The sequence below is a fragment of the Borostomias antarcticus genome, assembly GCF_949987555.1.
Source record: "Borostomias antarcticus genome assembly, chromosome: 7".
NCBI classification, from domain to species: domain Eukaryota; kingdom Metazoa; phylum Chordata; class Actinopteri; order Stomiiformes; family Stomiidae; genus Borostomias; species Borostomias antarcticus.
In genome coordinates, this window is record NC_140240.1 from 25879782 (window position 1) to 25899078 (window position 19297).

Genomic DNA, 19297 nt, shown 5'->3' on the forward strand with positions numbered 1-19297 from the left:
GCTTCAGTGTTGAACACTGACTGCATAGAGGGAGCTCCTACTGTCTGGTTGAGTTCTTTCTAAGGTAGTCTCAGCTACCCCAGACCACACAGATAGGAACCAGGAATGTCCATCTTCTACAGGAGAGTGGACAAAAAAAACGTACCTTTTTCCCTTCCACATGAACCTCTAGTGGGAAGAATTCACTCGGGAAACCCCGTAAACTCCACCAGCACTAGTTACTACAAACAACAAAGTGGACGTTTTGACTTTTTTTTTGGGGGGGGGGGACGTTTTCACATGATGAAGCCATTTTCACTTCCTGAGTTGCACACTGATGCACGCGCGGCTGTGAGGCCAAACGGGAATGACCAGCCTCTCGCTGAACGGTGTAAGTCCGCGTATTATCACCGTGATGGGGAGCACTTCCACCCCCTCTGTAAACGTAATATCACCAGAATGGTTCGCTAAAAATAATATTGTCCGAGAAAATCTGGGTAAGATGAAACAGTATTAATATTTGTCAGAAGTATTGTGACGGGACCTGCTAACGGTAGCGGGTCATTTACCACTCATCTCGGGGGCATCACTGTACATTCCCCCGAGGTAAACACTCAGAGCAACAACACATTATTTTCTTTCCATTTATTGTAGAAAATATAACTACAAAAGTGTAATTGCATCAAGGTCGTATGCACACATTATACATAAAAAATAATCAACATTTTTGACAAATTGATATAAGTTGCATAGAACAAGGCACAGATTCAAGGTCAGCGAGTCCTGATTTTTCCCTCCCTCCCATATGATAGAATTACACAGCATGTCATCACTCACCATACAATGGTCTACATTTCTAGCTGAACACGTTCTATGTTCTGTACAACCAAAAACGTTAGTGTCATGTTAGAATAAATATATGTACACCAGAAATGAAAGGTAATAAATAACTTGAATTTCCTGTTGTCTGAACTGGCTAATGAGCCTACGAGTTGTACTAGTGTTAATATCCTATTTCCAGCCAAATCCTATCAATTTAAAACATGTCATACATAGAATGCAAAGACACTGACAACTACTGTGTTGAAAGCTCATATACATACATAGAAGTTCAATAAATAAATTTACCTATAAAATAATCTATTCACTGTGTGACCATCAGGATATGTCTCAATCGTTTTGCATTGTATGCCTAAGTAACATGTATGACTAAACTGCAATTGATATTTTCCTTTTATTGGTTGAATTATGATCAACCATTTCAATAAGTTGACAAGATGCCACATTGGAAGCCATATTATTTTATGAATTAACAAATTAAAATATGTGGCCTTATAATTTATATACTTGCAACCAGTTTGCTTACCTGGCTTAATTGAAGTATTGCCCAAGGTTCCTGCTGCATGTACCCACCCTGCTAAGTGGTACTCTATGATTGTGTATGTTAAGAGCTCAATGAGCAAAAGTAAGTTCCAGTAGAAAGCAAATGTATGGCGGTTTAAAAAAAAAACCTGTTTAAACTGAATGGTGTGACACAGACACTCGAAGGCACTCAAACAGCAATAAAAAAAATGCATTCCATGTATTCAATATAATGTTTTTCAAAAGCAAGCATGTTGTTATGCATGCACAGTGTAGTTAAAAACTCTCCGGTGACATCGACATTACACTTCTTACAATTTCTGGACATCGGTATAAAAACTGTACAAAAAACACCCTCTCAACTTCTGACCTTAAAACTACACGTTAATTTGGTGTAGCTATCCGAACGTCACTCAAGAGCCCACCAAGACCTCCATGATGTGGTCCAACTCGGCTAGATCCATTTTGAAGGGCTGGTTTTGGGACAGCGGGGAAGGCGAGCTCCCCCCTCCCCCTCCGAAGGTCGAAATAGTCTTGACCAGGTCGTCCGTCATCTTGGACACGCCCGGGTTGGAGGCGGAGCTGCCGGGGTTAAAGTCGTACATGGAGGTGTCGATGTCTGTGAAGAGGATGTCGTCCAGGGCGAAGTCTGTGAGGAAGGCGCCCGAGGAAGAGGAGGACGACGACGTGTCGGTGTTGCCGGGAGGAAGGGGCTCGGCGGTTTTCACAGTGCTGCCCGCCTCCTCCGAGAGCGACTGGCGGTCCGCGGGGCTCGGCGCCCGCAGCTCCTCTTTCATGTCCATTCTTGATGACGCCAACGCGGAGGGCGGGGCCTGAGTTGTCTGGGGTTCAGACGAGGGGGAGAGGGAGGTCGTTGTCACGGAGGTCGGACACAGCTCCTCGATCTCCTCCAGGGCCGAGGAGAAGCTGTCTTTGGGCGACGGCGAGGACGGCGGCGGCCTGGGGGCGGAGTGCGAGTGGAGGCCCGGGTGCGGCGAGGACGGTGGCAGCGCGAAAAACAGCGGCGGGTCGTCCTCCAGGAGGGAGGCGGGGGTCAGGCAGGCGTCCAGCGGCGCCAGGCCCGAGGGGAGTACGCCGCCGAGCGGGGCCTCATGGTAGCCCTCGTCCTCCTCCGTGGCGGCGCCGGGTGCGGCGCCGGGCGGCATGGAGAAGAACAGCGCCCGCAGGCCGCCGCCGCCCTCCTCCTTGAACTCGTCGTGGATGCGGCGGATTACGTTGTTGATGAGCACGCGCCGCTGAAGGCCCGGCTCGGCCAGCGTCCGCGGCCCATACAGCTTCATCAGCGAGATGTTGAGGATGGTCTGCCGCCGCAGGGTGTACGACGCCTGGGAGGGGCCGCCGCCCCCTCCCCCGCCCCCCTCCGACGCTTTGGCGTCGTCCCCCAGGCCGTCCTCATCCTCGTCCAGTTTGCGCTTCACACCGTTACCCAACATATATCTGCGGACGAGAGGGACACGATGTCAGCGAAATGGCACAAATATTGGGATACTTTCAAGAATTCCCTCAGTGAAACAGAGATATAATAGCCTATAAATAGCCATCTTGATTGTATCTTTCAGATAAGACAGTGAGTCTCTGGAACACTTTACACACAGTGAGGTGAGACAGAGAGAGGCGTATCCATAGGAAAGTTGAGTGTGACAGTTCACCGTCGCTAAGCATCTCCCGAGGAGAAAACCCGCCGGTTCACTCCCTGTTCTCCGGCGAAACAAAGAAAGCTGTGACAACTGTGAAGTGGAATATCTCCACCCCTTAACCCCTCTCAGACGGAGGCGTACGGGTTTCCTGGAAGTCGAGCCGTTTCCTTCACAAACACAAAGTGACAAGAAGCGAGCGGCGCAGCCTCTGACTCGGTGTGGGGGAGACCGGGAGGGAGGGGGGGGGGGGTTGGGGGTGGGGGGGGTTGGACGTCAGCTGACCGACTCCCATGTGAGGTGGAGTCAGCTGACTCCGTGGGTGGCAGGCTCCGGTGCAACACCCCCCCCACACACACACACATACACACACACACTCTGACTCAATCGGAGCATGGTGCGCGCATGCCTGCGCAGGAAACGTCCGGCCTCTGTCCGAACAACAGCGCTCGGGATCGGCACTCCTCTCTGGGTTCTGTGGTCAAACGCGGGCCATTTTTATCTGACCAGATACCAGTGCCAGGTATGAATAATGTAGGGTGGAGAAGAGGATTCAATTGCTCAAATTGATTAATTGACCGTGGACATAATTAATTTTCTTTTGAAGCCATTATAGATCTTATAAACACTCTAATTTAGAGGGTGGGAAAATCATCTCCCTTCATGTTCTGAGATGTCTGATACACTCTGAGGCTCAACTCACAGCTGTGGATTCAATCTCCCTAATCCTTATTTAGTCACCTTTCACAAGGCCAAGATGAAGAGATGAGAAAACGACAAGATATGGGGGAAAAACAGCTCCAGCACACGACGTGGCCCCGTACGCAGGGCCGAGGCACCAGAGCCGCGCGGGCTGTCACCTAAGATGGAGTACACCTCGACTAGAGTGCATTGTTTCAAGCATGTGTAATTCTACTCCACTGGACAAGCCAGGCAGCCTGTTAGAGGGTTGCCACTCTGCCTGTTGTGCAATACGCTGCCATTATGAAACCAGAGAAACGGACAGATTCGTGATTCCTATTTCCCAAACTTTTATTTTCTTTCAGTGCATACTCATGTGTGTGTGCGTAATGTGTGGGTCACATTTTGAAAGTTTCACACACACACACACGCGCCAATCTTGGACTCTGAACACTGTGAGCACATCAAATACCCAGAGCCCCCCCGCCCCCCCCCCCCTACACACACACACACACACCCACACGCACACTCTCAGGAAGTGCAAGCGCTGCTGGGGTGAGTTCCACGCTCGCCTGTTACCATGACAAACATGGTCAGCTGGGAATCCAGGGAGGGAGGGACAGATGAGGGAGGGTGGGAGGCAGGGGGGAGGAGGGCCGGGTGGAGGGAGGGAGGGAGTTGGAGGAGAGGCAAGAAAGAACAAATTGTTTCTCCACTCCGGCTGCCATCACTGTTGCAGCTGGCGCTGCGGCGTGCGAGATGAAAGGGGAGGGGAGAGAGAGAGAGAGAGAGAGGGCGAGCGATTTAGGTTCCACGTGCGTGCACGCGCGAGTGGACGAGTGTGCCGTGCCTATGGCGTGCGCAACGTTCCCTGCTGCTCGCCGAACATGCCTATGGGGACATCTTCCACATACCTCCCCCTCCTCTCCTACACGGCATTATTCATCAACCCCGCCCCCCCCACCCCCCCCTCCGTTCCACTCCTCCTTTGCCCTACTCCCTCGTTCTTTTCACGCGTGGGGCCCTTTCGGAGGCTGCCATCTGCTGACACCGTCTGAAGACAGGGGGGTGAAGAGATGGAGAGATAGAGAGGCAGAGAGAATGGAGCAGCGGACTGAAAAAACGGGGCTGACAAAAGAAAAGGGATGAGGGGAAGGTGACAGGGAGAGAGAGATTAACGGAGAGAGAGAGAGAGGAGTGGAGGGATATCACACTGGAGAGCAGGGTGCGAGAGGGGAACGAACCAGAGGGTGGCCGGGACATGGGAGGGAGGGGGGTGGAGGGGGGGTGGGGTCCAGGGAAGAGCCGGGCCCAGCGGCATAGGGACTCCAGGAAAGACCCCGCATACCTTTCCATTGACCAAAAACAATACGGCGCGGTGTCCGATTACGGCGCCGTTACTCCCAACATGGCGAGTCCCCTCTGCCCCCCTCTCGCTGCACTCCGCTCCCTGCTCATCTGGCGCACAGCGATGGCACTCGAATTACAGAGTACCGCGTCCCACGTGTGTCCGACACCCCCCCCCCCCCCCCCACGAAGCACATGACCTCTTTGGATGTCCCTACGTGAACTTCCTCAAGCCTCCGAAATATGGTTGTACTTTGACTTACCCGCACTATTGATCAGCATCAGACCTAAATGCCTTCAGTGCTTTTGCGAAACACTCGGGCTTCCATGCCCTATATTTGGGACGAGGGCTGGAGAGTGTCATTTGATTCTTCTCCAAAAGTAGGTTACTGCGGTTTCAAAAGGAGGCGACCGCATCACAATCCTTTTCTTGCCCAGTATGACCCACAGAGATCTTTTCAGATGCTTTCTTTCCAAGAAATCATGCAGGGCACATTTATACCAGCCATTCCAGCATGGGTACCTTGCATATTAGATTTATTCGTCATCAAAGACTAATTATTCTATTTTCCACAGTGCTTCTTTCTGATTCCGGCACATGGCCCTGCAGTAAGTTAGGCTACACACATCCATATTTGGCATGTAGGCTATGCAAGCATTTTCGGTCTCAAATTTGCCCAAAGGTTCCTGGAAGAGAACAAACCCATGCCAGCTGAAAGACAAGGTTCACTGTTGGGCTCTGGTCATGCGAGAAGCCACACTCTGAAGCCTGGCTGACCGGCATTAGGGTTTGTTTGCCCAGGTTTCTCCAGCAGGCAAGTGTCTGCTTGTAGTCTTGATTTATTGGGGACTTGTTTGAAAGACGGTGAGTTATTTTGATTGATCGCAGAAAAGGAGGGACGTTCGAAAGCAACCGGCTGAAATATTTAGGTGAACGTCCGTTCTCCCCTATAAGGAACAAAAAGGGAACAAACAGTGTTTGCTGGAAACTGGGGCAGAGGGTCGAGGAAGAAAAGGTGGACTTTAGTCACGGAAATGGAATGCTCAGGGTTTGGTAGGAATGTTCCTTCACATTATCTCTGGGTTTGGTAGTACTACCTTCACATGATCTCTGGGTTTGGTAGGACTACCTTCACATGATCTCTGGGTTTGGTAGGACTACCTTCACATGATATCTGGGTTTGGTAGGACTACCTTCACATGATCTCTGGGTTTGGAAGGACTACCTTCACATGATCTCTGGGTTTGGCAGGACTACCTTCACATGATCTCTGGGTTTGGAAGGACTACCTTCACGTTATCTCTGGGTTTGGTAGGACTACCTTCATATGATCTCTGGGTTTGGCAGGACTACCTTCACATGATCTCTGGGTTTGGTAGGACTACCTTCACATGATCTCTGGGTTTGGTAGGACTACCTTAACATGATCTCTGGGTTTGGAAGGACTACCTTCACGTTATCTCTGGGTTTGGTAGGACTACCTTCACATGATCTCTGGGTTTGGTAGGACTACCTTCACGTTATCTCTGGGTTTGGTAGGACTACCTTAACATGATCTCTGGGTTTGGTAGGACTACCTTCACATGATCTCTGGGTTTGGTAGGACTACCTTCACATGATCTCTGGGTTTGGTAGGACTACCTTCACGTTATCTCTGGGTTTGGTAGGACTACCTTAACATGATCTCTGGGTTTGGTAGGACTACCTTCACATGATATCTGGGTTTGGTAGGACTACCTTCACATGATCTCTGTGTTTGGTAGGACTACCTTCACGTTATCTCTGGGTTTGGTAGGACTACCTTCACATTAGCTGAGATTGGATCTTTCTGATTCATCCTCTTTGTACTTTGTAGGCTACTGCCTTCAATGCTTTGGAGGCCATGTCATTTATATAATTTGTGAATGAACAATTTTAAGCCAATAATTAATGAGCTTTTCATTGTATATAGTACCAGTGTTTTGTACATGGCAAATAAACATATCTGAATATGTATGTATTTCTTTCGCAGCAGGTCTAACATGGCCCTGCATAAGTGGAATTCTGAAAAACAGAGGATACCTGTAGCCTATAGTTTTTCCTGTGTAGGCTAAATGTAATGCCATTCAGCCCTGTACTTCAGGTAGGCCTACAACTTACAGCACTGTAACGGCCTTCCAATTCAAAATCTACAGTTGTGCGAGGCATTTGTTTGAGTCTGCATCTAAACGTTTCTGTTGACCTTCAGAGACTATTTTCATTCTACAGGTTTATTCCTGTGACCCAAGAATTAGGTCTATACGTGATAACTATGACGTATAACACTCCCCTGCTCTACCTTACATAATACTGACAAAGTAGCAATTGTACCAAGACCCACATGAACGTCAACGTCAGTTCTCAGTGAACAAAGTTGCAATGGTGGTAAAGCTCCTCCCACTCCTGGTTTAAATGCCACCAAAAAAAGTCATCATGTTGTTGTGCGGCCCATAAAATGAGTCCATTATTTGAAATGAAACCTAGTTCTGCGGGGGTGTCACTTCTGTTGCTGTGTCAGGGGAAAAAATAGTGATTTACAAGAACGATACAGGGTGCGATCCGATAATCAAAATACAACCTACACTTAAGGCTAGTATAACTTCAGATTTATCCGTTGATCAGATGCAGCGTCTGTCTGTTAAGGTTTTGCTTTTTTTGAAGGAAGGAGGAAAGTATAATCATCTGAATTCATGAACTGTCGGTGACCCATGTGTAAAGCTGTCAGCAGCTGCCCCCGACCTCCAGAGCAGCGCCACGGATCTGGGCTGTGATGGGGGCGCCATAGCCTCACCGCCACCTGCCACAAAGTACTCAAACGTTTTTCTGACTGAACTGGGGACAGTGGAGAACATACTATTGTTCCTGATTGGAAAACAGCTGCACATACCCCCTTCATTAATTCAATGTATGATCAAGTCGCTAAATCGACACACTGTAGCTGACCAATAACTATAAAAAACCTCACTAAAACGCGATGCTTTCTTGTGCTGTTCCACGAATGCTTGACTCAATACAACAGCCCGGCGATAAAATGCGACAAAAGCTGAGCTTATTGAGAGAAACAACACAGCCTGTAGCCTACTTAACATATAGCCTATACATACACAATTATGTAAACTATGTTTAATTCGAGTAAACAGTGGTTGAAGCAGAGGGATAATAACTTACCACATGTAGTTCCAGAAAGGGCTTCAAATCCTGCATCGGGGTCAATGTGACGCCAAGAACATCTGATCTACTGGCAGGGAAGGCGGACATAGGACTCCTCACATCGCTACCTAGACTCGCATTATCCTCGGTGTTCTCCAGACAGTCGCGGATCTTGACACAATGGCGAGCTAAGCTCCCGAAGAGGCAGAGCAGATCAGCCACCGTCTCACCGACCACCTCCGTTCAGCGAGCAGAACAGCAGGCACCGAGCTGAGCAGCTATGACGTCAAGTCAAGTTACGCTCCGAACCGACTGCGCTCCGCTAAGACCCGCCTCTCTCTCCTTCAATGCTAATACTTATAAAATATTTCGTCAACCCCGTATCGTTGCATATTCTGCCAGGCACTCAAACGGTGCGAGATGTTTTCGGAGAGCAGAGACATTTAAATAACCATTGTCATCAAAATATGAAAACCAGCACTTGGGCGAAATAGTTCTGCTCTGGCTATATGGCTATTCTTAGGATTCGATCGTCAACTACACCCGCTGTGAGTTTGCAACCGCAACTATGTAAAGCATCCAAGCTATTCAACATTGGACATCTTGGTAGGCTATTAGCCAATGCAATAGTCAAGTCGTTTACTTTCTTGATTTTGAGCACTTAAACGTTTTGAGAAAGACAGTGTAGATCTTTAAAAAGATGCACAATGCATTGCAAAAATCGAAACCCTTACATTAAATCAGATGTTGAGGCTCTAAAAATAAATGTTCTCATGGAAACAGTTTGTAGCTCTGCTGGTGACAGGCTTGGCTCCGAAAGCCACAGTCTTCACAACTGGCAGGACAGGTTCTTCTGTTTGAATCACATGGCCACAAGTCTAAAACACATCTACTATGAGATATTCAACTCCTTGGAGACATGTTTTAAGCAAAATGCTGATCCTAGAAATTACCTCAAGGCACTCAAAACAGGTCACGGGTAAACACTAGTAAAGTATGGCTACACACCTGTATGCGTGTGAGTGTGAGAGTGTGTGGGGACATTTTCATTTTTGGAAAGAAATGTTATGATCAACCTACTCCATTCTCAGGCATCTGTTCAGTAATGTGGTGGTTATCTCCAAGCCAGGCCGAGCGTGACATAATTGCTACCAGATGGCAGGAATAAAAAGCAGTGAACTTTCCAACACCAGCCAGCAGCTGATTCTCCTCACATGAATGCAAGGGTAGAAGACATGGCCTCCCATCTGTGACCAGGGAAGCCCTGTCGAAGACAACACAAGGCTTCGAGATACAAGTTCAAACTCACCCATAACAAAGAAACACACCGATGCCGTACGGAATAGAACACAGAATGGGCGGCTCAGGAGGTACTGTAGAGCGGATCGTCGGTTCGAATCCCGGCTCCTCCTGACGACATGTCGAAGTGTCCTTGGGCAAGACACTGAACTCCATATTGCTCCCAGTGAGCAGGCTAGCACCTTGCATGGCAGCCGCCATTGGTGTGTGAATGGGTGAAAGAGAGGCCTTCATTCTTCATTCGCATTCAGTGCTTTGGATAAAAGCGCTATATAAGTGCAGCCCATTTACCATTACCATTCACGGAATGCAACAGAAGCCTGTCGACTACAGCAAAGTGAATCAGGCCCTAAGTTGTGTGGGATGGAAAACAATTAGATGACAAAGGTGTTATTTTGCAAATGGAGAGCAATAAGCATATTCTGCCCAAAAACTCGTTCAGACGGAGAACGTTTTTGCACAAACAAGCTTAAAATATCAGCGATCGCTGGTGGCACATCACGTTTCATTGTTGTATGACGATCCCCTCTCCCAGGCTTTCATTTAACCTGAGACTGGTGAAAGCGCAGCACAATGGGGGGTAATGTGCAAGTAGCCGGGTCAGAATCCAGCGACACTCCTCTTTTTCCTGGCAGGGACTGGGAGAGGGGGGCCTTGGGGCGGCCGGAGCCGGAGAGCGAGCGCTCTTCGCTAGCCTCTCTCCTATTTTGGGCCTGGCACCGACACAGACAGACCCGGGCTGCCGGCCGGGCCTCCTCCCGCGGTCCCGGTCTCGCTCTCATGTTTCACCGTCCGCCCGCAGACCTGAGACTGAACAGAGGCCCTTATGACTGTAGAACTCCGGGCCCCCAATCACAGCAGCCCCGCTGCAGGAAATGGGACATCTCGTTACACATGGCTTGTAATTACGTACGGAAACTAAATTAAGGCTGCGTGAACGATGGGAGGCCCGGGGGATGTACCTCTGACCCCGGCCAATCGAAGAGCGGTCGAATCAAAACGGCTTTGGCGGCGAGGCGAGGCGGGCTGGAACGGAGAGACACAGGACAGACGCACAGACCTGGGGTATGACGTGTACGTATTAAGGAACTGGAATTGCAACTTTGGCGCATTGTAGTTTGAAACTTTGAGAGCAGAGGGGTTGATTCCTAGAGAGATGTGGCAAACGCACGAGTTGCTTATTTCCTCAAGATAAAAAGGTCTTGATATTTGACAAGTCCTGGCTGGGTCCTATACCTAGGCCAGGCCACCATGGCCCCCCCTGCCACACTACTGACTCTGGAGGCGGTTCTGCACGCATAAGCGCACGGCCGGCACAAGGCAATGTTATTGTTTATCCAGTTGCCACGGATATCAAGACAGATCCCCTCCACAACGGACCGCCGAGGTAGGCAATTAAGTCCTTTAGAGACCCCAGTTCTTCCCCTCTCTTCCTCCTGCACGGAGAGAGAGAGAGAGAGAGAGAGGGAGAGAACCCAGGCCCGCGCCGGGATCAGGAAATGAACGGCTGCGGTTTTTAAGGCCGGCTCCTCCGTGATGGGCGTCCATCCATCATGGTGTTTTTCTTTCTGGTTTTGTCTGGAACCCTCGGCGCTACCTCTAACACAGAGACAGAATCACAATCACTTTATTGCCGTGCAGTTTTTCAATGTACTAAGGAGTTTGCTTTCGGTCGTGGTGGTGCATAACAGTGGGACAACATTGGACAGGGTGCAGGGACGAGACAGGACAGCGTAAAGACAGGACAGCGTAAAGACAGGACAGCGTAAAGACAGGACAGTGTAAAGACAGAACAGTGAAAAGACAGGACAGCGTAAAGACAGGACAGCGCAAAGACAGGACACTGTAAAGACAGGACAGTGAAAAGACAGGACAGCGTAAAGACAGGACAGCGTAAAGACAGGACAGCGCAAAGACAGGACACTGTAAAGACAGGACAGTGTAAAGACAGGACAGTGTAAAGACAGGACAGTGTAAAGACAGGACAGCGCAAAGACAGGACAGTGTAAAGACACGACAGTGTAAAGACAGGACAGCGTAAAGACAGGACAGTGTAAAGACAGGACAGTGTAAAGACAGGACAGCGTAAAGACAGGACAGTGTAAAGGGCGAATACAAAATGCTAGTGCAAAAAAGCTAAGGAAAAGAACGATATACAAAAAGTAGTGCAGTCAGTGTATAAACAGTGAGTATGTACACTGACTGCACTACTTTTTGTATATTGTTCTCTGAACACAGCATCACCGCCCCCTTCCTCAGGAGAAAGAGGGATGCTAGTGTGCATGGATGGATCTGAATTTAGGCTAGACCAAATACCAAAACAGCTTGAGCAAATGGATGGACTTGAAGTTAGTCTAGACCAAAGACCGAAACAACTTGAGTAAATTTGGGTGTAGGAATAGAAGGAGGAAGGTCACTTCTTGGAGGTGGGGATGGAATGGGCTGCATATGTACTGTAGATGATGAATAGTAAAAGGAGAAGTCTTCAGTTCTGTAGAAGACTTATGCACGGAAGTAAACGTGAGATTGCATGTAGCTTTGGCGAAATTTGACACACGATTTCACTGGAGCTCACCAGCTTAACTCACAAGCTAGAACAGAACAGACCGCGCTATTCATCTTCAGTCACTTTGCTGAAACAAATAAATCTTAAAGGAGTAGTAAAGGGAAAATGCATGTTTAGCCCTGTTTTAAGGTTACTTATGATCATATACAATGGTTCAGATCAAAACGTTGACAAAACTAGCACTTTTGAGAAAGTCTGATAATTGCTCTACCACCGTTTTGGTCATACAATGGATGTGGGTGGGCACCTTGAACAATCTTTCAAAAACATGTTAAACTCTCGATTTCAAAGACAAGAAGCTCACCTAGGGGGTAATTGGTGTCCGTTGGTGTTCTGACATCAAATTCGCAGCAAAGTATGAATCCTGTAGGGTTTTATTGATAATTTTATGAAATCCATTGACTTGTATTGAAGCGACCGTTGTAGATGTGTAGATAAATCCGCAGAGGGGATTCAGGAAGCGGAACTACTTACGGTAGCTATTGTTATTGTTTATGTTGCTAGGCTACCTAGTTTGCGGAAGTTTACACACGTATGTGCTGCGACTAAATAGTTCTATGTTTTAAAAAGCCTTTCCAGATGAACTAGAATCTTACTTTATGGCGAATTATATGTCAGAACGTCAGAACTAGAGTTTACATGTTTTCTTGAATGATTTTTCACAGTGCCCACCCACATCCATTGTATGACCAAAACGGTGGTGGAGCAATTATCAGACTTTCTCAAAAGTGCTAGTTTTGTCAATGTTTTGATCTGAACCATTGTATATGATCATAAGTAACCTAAAAACAGGGCTAAACATGCATTTTCCCTTTACTACTCCTTTAAGATTCCATGATGCCAACTGGAGAGATGTGACTCTTAACTTTGTTATGCTACTCATAAATGACATGACAAGGAAACGACTATGTCTCTTGGGACATTCAGGAGTGAGTTATCACTGTTTGTGGGTTAAGTAAATACTCAGGGGTAATGTACGCATATGTAGGTTAAGTAAATAGCCTACTCACGTAGAGAGAAAAGGTTTTGTTTTTTTGTTCCTCGCACTCTTTGTGCTACAGTGTAGCCAACCACAAGAAGCCAGGCTTCTTTTGTTTGCTTTTCTTGCCCTACATAGCTCAGTTCCACAAAACAGGTGTGAATTAAGTTTAAATGGGCTGCCTAGTAAACCGAACAGGTGCCGTTCACATTAGTTCAATGCAGCTCACAGTTGTGACTCTGCTACAGTGCATGCAGGTGAAATGCACAGTACCATGGAGTGCATTAGCAGTAGCACCAATACATTAATGGCTCAACCAACGGTAATGGTCGCCACACAGTCATTAGCCTAAAGCGCTGAGCTGTCCGCTATGACTTGCAGCGTCCGTCGTGGCCGCCGCTGCTGTCAGAGCAGCCTGCCAGCTCTGAATCATCCAGAGAATCAACTGCATGCTCTGCTGCACACTTGGCCGTTGTTCAGGAGGGCGTTAGGCGTCCAGACGGGACCCTTCTACTGGGCCAGCGTGCCCCGCGCTTGCCGGGCTGGACCTGGCACACTAACCCCACTTCCTCTCTGCACCTCTCGCTCAATTTGACGATGTTATACTGCTGTAGGGCTGAGCTCTTCCCAAATGCGCCCTGGTCGAGCACAAGTGAATGAGCTGAGCAGAGATTTTTACGCTGCATAACGGGGGTTTGGGTATATTTTGAATACACAGACCCAGCTCTGATTGCCTTTTTAGCTAAGTGGGTATTGTCTGAGGAGATTTCTCACATGGGTTAACTGGCTTGAGCCCACTGTTTTCCTTTCCTCCCCATCCCCCTCCATCCTCTCTCTCTCTCCCTCTCTCTCCCCCCCTCTCTCTCTGTCCCTCAGTGTTCTACCTTCAGGGCTTCTTCAGTAGATCGGGTGAAAGGCTGTAGCCTCTACAGCTGTCACAGATGCTTTCCCCCCTTCTATTGCCCGGCAACCGAGAACAAATAAAGCCGGCAAACAGGCCCAACTACCGCCCCCCTCTCACCCAACCCCCCCCTCCCCCCCATCTCCCTGCCCCCCCCCACACTTCCCTCCCACTCCCCTGGAGCTCACACCAGAACATCTAACTCTTTGTCTGCGCTGGCTGACTGAATGTATGTTTTGTTTTCACTTAAGAGCAAATTGGGGTTGCGCGTAAAGAGAGGGGGACCCCGACTGAACAAGGGGCAGACTTCACATCGCCTTTTTACTACACTTGCTTGACATAATTAGAGGGCTGGTGTGTGTGTGGGGGGGGGGGGGGGGGAGGGTTCAGGGAGCATGCCAAATGCAGTTAAGAGTGTGCCCTTTCTTCTGCCTGGTGCCTGTATGTAAGGGAAGCCCTCTTTGGTAGCGCCAAGGCACATTTGCAGCAGCGGGCACCGTGCCACCGCGTCTGCACTAATGAGATGGCCAGATGTTAATCAAACAGGGACACAATGGGTACCAATCTCCGGATGATCTGGCGGGCAGACTGCTCTGGCACTGATGCTGAACCCGCGAGGTTACAGCGGAGAACAGATGAGGACTAGCAGTAACTGAAACCAGCAAGGCTTAATTAATTGCACACTATGGTGAAGTCGCAGGACTTTCCAAAAGCTGTTTGCAAAGTGTGATTAAACAGTTAAGATAAATCAATGAGGAATGGATCCACTTCAGTGTCAGATTACAAGTGAGGTACTAGAAAACTGATTTCAAGGCCTACAGGCATAAACTAGGCCAGCTAATGCTGACCTCTATAGGCACACTGCAGGAACTGATTCTCAAAATGCTTGGGTCAGGTTCTGTTTGTTTTACTTAGGGTTTGTTAACCTTAGTTAAGTCACTCATAGTCACTACTGTGTGAGGAAATGTTCGTAAGATTGAAAATGTTACTTTTTAAATCTCCTGGTGCAGTTGCAGTTGGTGAAAGGCCCAGTGAAAACTGAAGCAGTTCTGGGAAACAGTGCCCTCTACTGGCGGTAAATATTTCTAGGCCAAAGATCATCAACCTTGCAGCTTACGTATAGCACTCAACTGCAGAAAGTAGTTGTTGTAATTTAGAAACTATTCAGAGACTATGAAATATGCATGTAGAACATATTATAATGTAATGTCTAGAAAGAAACTCACTAAGACCATTGTTTATCAAAGATCTCCTTCATTGTTTAATAGTAGACATTGTGCCACAAAAATGTCATGTCCGCAGCCACAAATCACGTGCCGAGATTAAGAATTCCAGCTACTTGTCATGATGTCATTCAATTCACTTGCTTCTCTACAGGATTAGTTAGTTCTTACACATATGTATAAATATATACAGTTTGAAGATGTTTGTTGTTGTTTGGGTGGTGGGTAGTTGTGCTGTTGGTTGAGAAACAGAGCAGAAGAATAAAAACATCATTGACCTCTAATGTAGCCCATGCTTAGAGAGCATCATGAATGTCAGCAGGGGGGAAAACAGCCCAATATGTACAGGAATGTTAACTACTACTATCACACAATATAACCCATATAAGAAAAAAGAGCAAGTCGCTAATCAGTCTATTCCATGACCACAAGATATGCCAACCACACAGTGACCCAAAGGCATATTGTATCCTGCCACAAAGGCACTGGCACGTCAACTGGGGGCAACACTGTGAAGCTGGACCGCGTGACACACTAAGGGTATTTCCACTAAGTATTCTGCTTGATTACTGGAAGCAACAATGTGTTGTGTCGGAAGTGTGCATTCCAGATGCATTATGGGTGCGTAATCTGTTCCGCCAACATGCGTGATGCTGTTTAAGCATGTGAGAACATTTGAAGTGCTTACTAATTCATCTTCAGAGGAGATTTAGGCCCAAAGTCGTGCTGCTGTACACAGCGAAACAAGGAAAAGATAACCATCTTAGAAAAATGACCTCCTACCAAAACCTTGAAGTAAAGTGTTGGGCAAAGAATCCTTTACTTGTATTTCTCTCATTCATAATTAATGTATATCAGCATTTAAAAGTAGCAGTAAATGTTGCCAGACTTATTTTGTGTATGCGCGTGTCTGTGTGTGGGGTTAGTATGTAAAAAAAAAACAACAACCCAGTGGGTTTCGTGGGTGTGGATTGGCTTACCGTCCTACTGCTGACCTTGACTGGAAGTGGGGGGCTTTTTCTGGTATTGCAGCTGCAATTACAACCCAGGGCATCCCTCTCTTCCTCTTTCTCTCACCATCTCTCGCTATCCCTCTATCTCTCTGGTCTTGTTCTATCCCTGTGGAGCTTGGTAACTTTTGAGATTGGTTGGGGGAGGGAGGGGAGGGGAGGGGGGGGGAGGGCGGAAGGGCGGCCGGGCCGAGAGGCTTTCAGCAGCAGCCTCCGGAGGACGTCTTGACCGGCGTGCTCTGGATCTTGACGTTGGATTTCTCCGAGCCGCCGGCGGTGGCGCCGGGTCCCATCCTCTTCTTGATCTCGGCTGCCATGGTCATGAAGGCCTGCTCCACATTGGTGGCGCTCTTGGCGCTGGTCTCCAGGAAGGGGATTCCTAAGTTGTCGGCAAACTCCTGATGAAGCAGTGAGGAGGAGGAGAGAGAGAGAGAGAGAGAGAGAGAGAGAGGGCGAGGGAATGAGAACGGGTATGATGATTTGTAATTTGGAAATGGAGTATTACAGTTTATATCTGTGTCGTGCATAATCTTGGAGCCAGCAGCAAAATTTCCCTGTGACTGTTCACCGTACATTACATGTGACGAATAAAAGGAATCTTGAATCTCGATGAAGGGATTAACAGATGCACGCCCACGTGTCCACCCGTGACCAGGCAGGGTCCTTACCTTGGCCGTCGTGTAGTCCACCACCTTCTTTGTCGTCAGGTCACATTTGTTGCCTACTAACAGTTTGTTAACGTTCTCGCTGGCGTAGCGGTCGATCTCCTGTAGCCACTGTTTCACGTTGTTGAAGGACTCCTGGGGTCGCGGGTGTCGGGAGGAGGGAAGAGGACAAAACTGTTGATGGCAGCTCAGTAGCTCTGGTATCACTATAACCATGCACATAAGCGGAGGGTTTGACTCAACTATCCTGTCTTGGAAGTAACACCGTGTCCTAACTACATGCGAGCGAGCGTCAGCGACAAAATGCGTTCCATTGCTTTGTTTTCTATTGTTATGTCCTAACTGGACGCGAGCGACGCAGCGCGACATTTTAACTGCCCTTTTGACGCTCGCCCTGTTCCTATTTTCCTCCAGTCGCTCGCGTCGACAGGCGTTCATTCTTTAACTGTCTTCAGTTGGGAATATAGACAAATGATGTAACAGAACAGGACATTTAACGGTTTCAGTTAGGACAGCAAGCATGCGATGTCGCGTTCTGTTGCTCGCGTCGCAAGCAGTTAGGACACGGTGTAAGAAAGGAAGTGAGAGAAAGAGGGGAAGGAGAAAGACAGACTGACCTGGTCTGTGACATCATAGACTACGATAATTCCATGTGCTCCTCTGTAGTAACTGGACGTGATGGTACGGAACCGTTCCTGGCCGGCTGTGTCCCACTAGAGAGGAGTCAAACCAAAGTCAGTCACGTTGACAAGATGTGACTAACGAATACGCTTGGGGTTCCTGGGGAATACTTACGATTTGAAGTTTGATGGTCTTCCCATCCAGTTCTATGGTCCTTATCTTGAAGTCCACCCCAATAGTACTAATGTAACTCTCTGTGTAGGTGTCATCCTGGACGGAAGAGGGGAAAGCACAAGTGTAAGACGAATAACGAGATTTCATCCCTTAACTCAAAGGGTGAACCACCAGGGCCAATGAGAGGCCATTGTAAAGCACTTTGGATAAAAGCGCTATATAAGTGCAGTCCATTTACCATACCAACCTTTTAATGATTCATGAAAAACTTGTGCTACACACAGGGCGACAGGTGCGATGGTACTTACAGCAAACCGCAGGAGGAGGCAAGACTTTCCAACACCAGAATCGCCGATCAGAAGCAGCTTGAATAAATAGTCACTTAGGGAGGAAGCAGATATTTTACAGGTCAGGTTAGGACCATGACCACTGCCGGTACAATAAGGCTCACTTGACGTTCGAAGAGAACATGATCAAACTCATTTTTTTATGGAATAATGTAAGTATTGGATATTGTATCATATGAGCTATATGTGATAATATAGCTAGTGTAGATTATATACTGGAACTAGATAATGATTTACCGTTTCATTGACAATTGAATTCTTGACATGAAAACAAAGTCAGTTCTACAGGGTTGAATAGATAACGTGAACTTAGCTAAGTAGCTATACATCTTTTCACCTAATACCCTATGCAGCTAACGTACAGGCTTGAAATGACGTTGAGATGAGCATAAGTGAATTAGCTATGCATATCAGTAAGATGTGTGAGCGTATCAACAAGTTATAATTAGCTAGGTAACGGTAGTTAGCTAACTAGAAAAGATCAACAAAGCAAGTCGATGGGCTAATGAAGCTAGCTAGCACTAGCTACGTCTTTAGCTCGTTAGCTACTAGCTAGGTAGCCCATATTCCGACTAGCTTTGTCGAAGTATAAAGATAAAAAAGGACATTAACGAATTTGAAATCACGAACTGCAATGCTTCTACGTCCAATAACACTCACTTTTATACGCTATCAGCTAGATGTTATCTAGCATAGATGTACATTGTGTCTCTAAAAGACAAAGCAGTTGACGTTGATTTTACAAAAATGCTAGCTAGCTAGCGAGCGAGCTAGCTAACAACCCCTGACACTCAAAACCAAGCTGTCATCGTCACCAAAAGTGGCACTTACTATTCAGGATTCATCGTTGACTAAACACAATTATCAGTTATTACTATGTGTACTGCTTTTCTTCGTCGTGGATAACCTTGATATCTATGATCAGGTGAAAATGAACGTTTTTAATTCTAGAACAACTAAACTAGTTTACTAGGTTGTCGCAGCGAGAACAGCATAATCGAATCAAATATGGCTGCCTCTCTGACCAGGAAATGCCAAACTCATATGATCATGGATATTGTAGTCAAATAAATACAGGTCTAAAAGACTACATTTGTATATAGTATTTCCGTGGTTGATCTGCACTTATGTTATCCAAGAGGCAAATGAGGGAAATTAAACAAATGCTGTAAGATGGGAATGTCCAATACAGACTATCCCCATAGGATTTGATTTAATTGTGGAGAGGGCAAATTGAGGCCTTACATCAACCAGGATAGGCATGTCCTCATGTTTGTGTTACTGTCATTAAAAAGCAAACACACTACAACTATTTGCCT

At 47.4% G+C, this 19297-nt stretch overlaps 2 protein-coding genes across 2 annotated transcripts; both read right to left on the bottom strand.

The window, feature by feature from the left end:
* Positions 1-1546: 1546 nt before the first annotated feature.
* LOC311311545 (SERTA domain-containing protein 2-like) lies at positions 1547-8335 on the bottom strand. The gene is made up of 2 exons (XM_084441287.1): positions 8212-8335; positions 1547-2799 (listed from the first exon to the last, which is right to left on the bottom strand). The coding sequence occupies exon 2, from the start codon at positions 2793-2795 to the stop codon at positions 1755-1757; it is 1041 nt and encodes a 346-aa protein (XP_084297413.1). The 5' UTR covers positions 2796-2799; positions 8212-8335; the 3' UTR covers positions 1547-1754.
* A 6837-nt stretch (positions 8336-15172) lies between these two features.
* On the bottom strand, positions 15173-18957 carry LOC311310897 (ras-related protein ORAB-1-like). Its single transcript, XM_084440485.1, has 6 exons — positions 18810-18957; positions 17940-18012; positions 17632-17727; positions 17454-17549; positions 16840-16971; positions 15173-16569 (listed from the first exon to the last, which is right to left on the bottom strand). Exons 1-6 carry the CDS (start codon positions 18821-18823, stop codon positions 16372-16374), a joined length of 609 nt encoding a protein of 202 aa, XP_084296611.1. The 5' UTR covers positions 18824-18957; the 3' UTR covers positions 15173-16371.
* Between the last annotated feature and the right edge of the window lie 340 nt (positions 18958-19297).